The following is a 6,825-nucleotide window of genomic DNA, read 5'->3' on the forward strand; positions in this document are numbered from 1 at the left end:
TCAACCACCCAGAAACCAGCACTGGGATTCGCCTGGGAGGAAACCATCTCCCCGAGCCTGGCCCGTCTGGACCCAGTTCGCCTATCGAAGAGGCCCCGAGAAGGAAACGCATCACCCAGAGGCTTCTGAGATCTGTGGTGTTCAACTTCAGATGCCACACCCAAGGTGGGGGGTGGTCTGGCCGCCGTCCCCTGCCCCAGGGAGCCTGGGGTTCACCCTCGCAGAGCCAACTTCCGCCTTGACCAGGCCCCTTCAAAACGGGACCCCGTGGAGTTCCCATGAGGCTCAGCAGGTTAAGGATCCCGCAAAAACAAACAAACAAAAGGGGACCCGGTGGCCTCGGAGGCCGGCATCCTCCAGGCTTCTGGAAAGCAACACGAAAGGCAGCCCACGTAGATAAAAAGCATTTTTTTTTTTAATTTTATCAAATGGATCTGTACAAAAGTTAGCATTGCTTGGTCAGAAAGTAGCGAAACACAGCAGGTAAGTGACAGCAAAAGTCCAAACTTGACACCGAAAAATAGATTGCATAAAAATGAGTTTGCTGTAGTTCCCTGCCCCCACCCCCAGGAAGAGATAAGCCACCCTCCCCCCCCAAAAAAAAAGAAAAAAAAAATTTTTTTAGAAAAAGGTAAGAAAAAGTAGAAAAAGTAAAAAGAAGCAACATCTCAGATGTACTTATTTAAATGTACAAAGTTTGAAAGGCACGCGTTTCCATCAAGTAGGCAGCTACCATCGCTCAGGAGACAGGAGAAGCGGCACAGGTAAATCAGACACTGTTCTCTCAAAACTAAGAATCTAAAAACGCTTAGTGGAGAGGTTTTAGTTTCACAGCTTGGAGGTGGCGCCTGGTTCCTAAGAGCCGAGATTAATGCATTTCTGGAGCCACCACGTCCCAGGAAATTCCCGCCTCCACCACCTGGCACAGTCGTGGGCAGAGGTGAAATTCAGCGACGCGCCCTGCCTCCTAAACCTGGATTTGACACGGGTGCCGGGGGCCCCACCTGTCAGAGACACCACGAGGCAAATCCCCTCTCTTGCTCTTGCCTGGGGGGGGGGGTCCAACCACCCTGGGGCGGTGGGGGGGGGGCCTGGGGCCGGGGCCCAGCCAGCCAGCTGCCCAAGCCAGGGTCCCAGCCCCCCCCGCCCCTCCCCCGGCCCTCCAGCTTCCGTTTTGTCTGAAAGTCTACTGTTCTCCGCACGGATTACTTCATTAATTAAAGATAAAATAATACAGAACATAAATACATTTTTTAACAGCTCTCAAAACAAATCAAACACGGTGAAGCTTCAAAAATAAAAATTAAAAAAATAAAATAAGAAGAGAGAAGTGTTAATCACAGCCAAACCTTGCTCGGAAGAACCCTCACTACAAGGAACACCCAGGTCCTAGGTCCCAGGGCCGGTCCCAAGAGGGGCTCGGGCTGACAGACGCAACCATGATGGGGCGTGGGGGCCCACTCGCTGGGGAGACTCCTCCGTTGGTCCTGGGGGGTTCTCAGCGCCAAGGCCGGCCGGGGCCTGGAGCTCGGCGGCCCAGAGCCCGCCGGCCTCTTCCCTCCTTTTGTCCTTTGTGCCGAGGCTGCCGCTTTGCAGCCAACGAGAGGCAAAGCCCAGACGCTGGCGTCTGCTGGGAAGCGGGGCAGCCGAGGGGCAAGACAGAGAGGAGGACGGAGGGCTTTGTCCGGGCCGAGGTGGGAAATCTGGAGGGGGGTCCTGCACAAAGCGCGGTGCAGGCACTGGTCGCAGCCGCGGGCTGCACCCCTCTCGCCCCGCGTGCACACGCGCGCGCGTCCCTCCTGTAAGCCCTCGGAGGCTCCGGCTTGGCCCGCGGCCGCGTCGCCCCCCGCGGCCGCGCCCTCAGGGTCTGGTCAGCGTGGTGTACACGGGCTGGTCCCAGTTGCTGGGGGGGCTGTGGGTGGGCGGCACGGAGAGGCCGCCGAGCAGGGGCGAGGCGTAGGGCCGGCGGGGCGAGTGGAAGTAGGGGTACTGGTAGAGGCCGGAAGGGTAGCCGGGGTACGGGCTGTAGTAGTTGGGGGTCTGCAGGTCGGTGTAGTCGCACTGCGAGCTGGTGAAGGAGGAGGCGGCTGCGGCGGGGGCGGCCGTGGTCACGCTGGCCTGGGCGCTGTAGGAGGCGTAGTCGGCGCGCCCCGGGGAGCCGTGCGCCTGGTCGCCGTAGTGGCTGGGGCTCAGCTGCTCCGTCTTGATGTGCGGCCGCGGGGGGCCGGCCTCGGTGGGTGACTCCGAGGCCGACTGGGCGCCCTTGGGGGCCCACACGGGGGACGCCCCGAGGCCGGCCGCCCCAGCGTGCGCGTAGGAGGTGCCCCCGTAGGAGCCGGCGGCCGCGGGCTGGCCCGGCTCTGCGGGCAGGGCCGAGTGGCCGTTGAGGGGCAGGTACTGGTCGAACTCATGCACGTCGAAGGTGTCCATGTTCCCGATGACCTCGCTGCTCAGCTCCGAGATGTCCACGTTGCTGAAGTCGATGTTCTGGCGGCCGCTGTCCACCAGTCGGCGGCCTTCCAGCTTCAGCTCCTGCTTGCCCCCGTGGTGCAGGTCCGTCTTGGGGGTGGTGGGCGGGGTGGGGGGCCCGTGGGTCTGCCCTGGGGACAGAGCACATTTCCCCGATGAATGCCCCTTCTGTAGGGGGTGGCCCAGAGGGGGCGGGCGACGTGCTCGCCAGAAGAAAACCAGCCCCGCGAACGGCCACAGGTAGGAATCAACGGCTTTTTGTTCCTGTGTGTTTCCCAGGAATTCCAGCAAAGCCAGACCCAGACCTCGCGCCCCAGCCAAGGCAAGGCAATTCCACTCTTGTAGGGGATGACCTGGGGTGAAGGAGGCCCTGTGGTGAAGGCCAAGGTGGGAAAACGACAGCAAGTGCCCAGCCCCTTGCCCACGGCAACAGCGCAGTCTGCACAAAACCTGCTTGGCGGGCCAGGGTTCCACCCGGGTCAGTCCGATCCTGACACTGCACTGCTGACCGCCGGGCCAGGGCAGGACTGAGTCCTAGGTCAGAACGGGCGACAAGGCCAGGGGAGCAAAAACGCCCTCGGGAAGGACAAACACCACCCAGCTTGCGGGGCGCTGGACCAGGGCAAGCTCCCAGGCCCTGGGTCTCGGAGGGGGCTGAGCAGGCCCCCGTGGCCATCGAAACAGCTGCCTCTCAGGGCTGGGCCTTTCTCAGGCACGGGGAAGCTCAGGCTCTGTCGAGGGTGCCTGCCCTGGGCGTGAGCCCCTGCCCCTCCGCCCGGGGAGCCCACCTGTGTGGTCGCCGTGGTGGTGCACGTCCCCGAGGCTGGCGTCCGTCTTGTACACAGCACTGACTGGGTGGTGGCCCAGCTCGGCGCCCGAGTCCGAGTCGCTCTGGCCAGCCTTCACGCTCTTCCTCCGGCGCGGCTGGTACTTGTAGTCTGGGTGGTCCTTCTTGTGCTGGACTCGAAGCCGCTCTGCCTCCTCCACGAAGGGGCGCTTCTCACTCTCGCTCAGCAAGCTGCTCGGTGAAGGGTGGGGGCAGGATGTCAAGGGGTCGGGCGCGCCCAGAGAGAGAGGCCCGAGCCTCGGGTGAGGTGCTGGGAGGACCAGGGCAGCCCGCACGCATGCCCTCGCCCCGGCGGGCACCAGGCAGGGGCTCCCCCTTCCTGAGGCCCAGAGGGCTTGAGCTGTGGGCTTTTAGGCGAGGGCAGAGGAAGCAGCCAGAACAAGACCCAAACCTTCCCACTTCTGTCTTCCTCCTCGTACTTCCCCCCTCCCTGAGCCTGTGTTTGTTCCTTCCCTTTGGGACTTTCTAAGGCCGGCAGGGGACGAGACCAGGACCCAGGTGAGCACACACTGTGACAAAGTGAGGCTTCCCAGGAACCATGCTGGGGCTCTGGGGAGCTGGGCTTCCCAGACCTCTAGAAACGCTGGCAAAGCCCAGGGGTCCTCCCTGGGGCTCGGAACACACACCAGCCCCTCGTACCCTCCCAGAAGCTCACCTCGAACTGCCTGCGGGCCAGCGCCTGGGAGTACGGGGGCCCGGGCCCCCACTCGTGAGGTGAGGAGCAGGAGACAGTGACCAGTGCCCTGAACCCAGAGCCCGTCCATTTTAAACCCAAGTAGCAAGCGTTTGGTGGGGAGGGACCATCCCAAGGAGCAACGCCCGTCACTGCTGCTGCCCTACTTTCTGCAGAAGAGCAGCCTCATCTCAGCAAACTGTGCACACGCTCTGAACACTCCCTCGCTCCCCCGCTGAGAGTGCAGAGGTGGCAGAGCAGAGGGAGGAGCTGTGGGGAAGGTGCCGGCTGGGCAAACACGCGCCCCTCCATCTGCCTGCTGAACTCCCTCCTCGGGGTAGTCCGGGAGCCCTTTCCGAGGAGGGGACACTGCCAGAGAGCTGAGTCCTGCTTCTGGACAGAGGCTGTGTTCCTCCGCAAGGAACAGCCTGCAGGTTCTGGGACTGCTCACAGCTGGGGTCCCCAACACAGCCTGCCAGTCACGGTCGAGAGTAGGCTGTTTCTGGACTTGGGGAACGTGCCAGGGGCCACACGCTGCTCGCACTACCCTCTGCCGTGCCCAGACGCCCAGTACCCCGCGCCCAATCCGGCTGGCCAGATCGGGTTTTTCCACTAGGACTCGCCCTGGGAACAGCCACTGGGAGCAGGGCCCAGGCCGGGCGCGGCGCCACCTCCCAGCCCCGAGCACCCCGGGACGCGCTGCCCGCCCCGGCTTGGGGACAGTGCACTCACCGCCACAGCTTTCCCAGTGTCTTGCTGAGCTCAGCGTTGTGCAGGTGCGGGTACTGATCGGCCAGCTTGCGGCGCGCCGCCTGCGCCCACACCATGAAGGCGTTCATGGGCCGCTTCACGTGCGGCTTGGCCTTGAGCGCGCCGCCGCCGCCACCGCGCACGGGCATGGGCACCAGGCTCCAGTCGTAGCCCTTGAGCACCTGCGACACGGCGTCGCGGATACAAGCGGGGAAACGCTCGTCCGCCGCGTCGCTCCGGCCGCCGCCCCCCGCGCCCGCCGCACGGCCCAGACTCTCGGAGCCGGCGGGCGACGGCGGCGCGTCCGAGTCCGAGTCCTCCACGTGCGACATGGAGCTGGCAGTGCCAGACGGGCTGCAGGGCGGCTGGGCGCGGGCCTCGCTCATGTCCAGCATCAGGGCCGAGCTCGGAGAAGCGCGCACCGAGGACGCGCACCGGGTCCGATGCCCGGCTGCGCTGCAGCCGCTCCGGGACCCGAGGTCGCTGCACAGAGGCCCGACCTGCGTCCCGCCGCCGCCGGACCCCGGCCCTCCTGTCGCCGCCGCCGCCGCCGCCGCCGCCGCCGCCGCCGCAGCCGAAGCTCAGTCCCCGCGGGGCGACCCGCAACAAGTTTCTTTAAGCAGCGGCCACGAGGCTCCGCCCCCATCCCGGCTCCCAATTGGCCGGCGCGCACCCCGCTTCCACCGGGGGCGGAGTTTGACCGCCCCTCGCCCCCTCCCCCCACCTTAAAGAAAGCGCGGCGGTTCCTGCTGCGCCCCCGCCCGCCCCGCCCGGCGCCGCACCACGTGGGGCTCGCGAGCCCGGCAGCCGAGGACCGGAGCCCAGGCTGTGCATCGCGCCGCGGGCCCCCCTTCCAGGAGGGGCGGGAAGGAAAGAGGGGGCAGAGAGTCCGGGAGCCGTGGGCGCTCCAGGCTGCCCTGCGCCCGCCGAGGTCCTCCGCTGTGCTCCCTCTGCGGGCGCGTCGCGGCTCCTGTGCGTACGGGCCCCGGTCCCATCACCCCGCCTCGGCAGCCCACTGCTTGCCTTGAGCCCCGACGTCCTGCCCACAGTCCAGAGGCGCCGGGGTCAACTGCTGCCAGCCCGCGGCTTAGCGGGGGATATGCTCCCTGCCCGCAGGGCCGGCGCGACGGGCAGGAGCCTCCCGCGCGCCAGTTTGCACGCAGCGCATGTCCAGGTAACGCGCGCCCTGGGGCCGCGTCTCGGAGATGGGCGATCCCAGGACTCCGGTCCGGTCCCGGCACAAGCTCGGGAAGCGCTGCAGGGGCGCCGCCCCAGAAGCAGAGGCTGCTGAAGGGGGCGGGAGCACTGGGCGGGGCCTGGGCTGACCCTAGCTGCTCAGTCCTTGGGGCAGCCCAGCGGATGGCGTGGCCGGACGCGGGGGCCCAGGGCCTTCCGGGCGTGACCCGGGGGGTGGGGGCACCGAGGCCGTCCGGCAGGGCGGTCCTGGGTGGTCTGGCGGAGGCGGAGGCCACTCAGGGCGCCTGGAGTGGAGGAGGTGGGCGCGCCCCGCCGAGGAGAGAAGGGGGCGGGGTGTGCCGCCCTGGTGGGGGCGGCGGGGTCGGAGAGGGGACATTTCCCCAGAGGCAAGCTCCGGGCCGTGGCTCTGAGTCCCCGCCCGAGACCGCCTCCACGAGTTGGCCATAGGCCCGGCGGTCCCTGAGGGCGGCTCGGATTCTTTAGCCAAACCAGCCAGGAGGCGACCTACCGACCGCGCAGAGCTTTGCCAGACTCCCCCTCTCAGACAGCCAGTTGGGAACACACCCATCTCCAAGCCCGCGGCCCGCACCACCGCGCGGCCTCTAGGCAAGGGTGGCCACGTACCCACCCGCGAGCCTCCTGCAGAGTCACGCATCCCAGGCTGATTGTGGCTGCAGCCTAAGGAGTTGAAGGTCTGGTCTGTTAGCAGAAAACAGCAAATCTAAATCAGTAGTGCCCAAACATCGCTTTGTCCCACTTGTACCTGCCCAGGGGCTGCCATCAAGCCCCTGATCTCACCCCCTACCCTCCTTAGAGATAAGGAGTCTGCACACTTGCAGCCGCTTTGGACCAGAGCTAAGGCTGCTGCCTGGGACACCGCAGCCTTGCA

The 6,825-nt window shown here is 65.8% G+C and overlaps 1 protein-coding gene across 1 annotated transcript; it reads right to left on the reverse strand.

Moving 5' to 3' along the window:
- SOX8 (SRY-box 8) lies at positions 394–5,328 on the reverse strand. Its single transcript, XM_021086873.1, has 3 exons — positions 4,722–5,328; positions 3,258–3,487; positions 394–2,600 (listed from the first exon to the last, which is right to left on the reverse strand). Exons 1-3 carry the CDS (start codon positions 5,132–5,134, stop codon positions 1,861–1,863), a joined length of 1,383 nt encoding a protein of 460 aa, XP_020942532.1. The 5' UTR covers positions 5,135–5,328; the 3' UTR covers positions 394–1,860.

This window comes from Sus scrofa, chromosome 3 (genome assembly GCF_000003025.6).
Source record: "Sus scrofa isolate TJ Tabasco breed Duroc chromosome 3, Sscrofa11.1, whole genome shotgun sequence".
In the NCBI taxonomy this organism is placed as follows: domain Eukaryota; kingdom Metazoa; phylum Chordata; class Mammalia; order Artiodactyla; family Suidae; genus Sus; species Sus scrofa.

Coding starts and splice junctions, on each gene's coding strand:
- SOX8 (XM_021086873.1), bottom strand. CDS start 5,134: ATGCTGGACATGAGCGAGGCCCGCGCCCAGCCGCCCTGCAGCCCGTCT. Junction 3,488..4,721: donor ACACTGGGAAAGCTGTGGCG/GTGAGTGCACTG, acceptor TTCACCGAGCAG/CTTGCTGAGCGAGAGTGAGA. Junction 2,601..3,257: donor CCACCACGGCGACCACACAG/GTGGGCTCCCCG, acceptor CTCTGTCCCCAG/GGCAGACCCACGGGCCCCCC.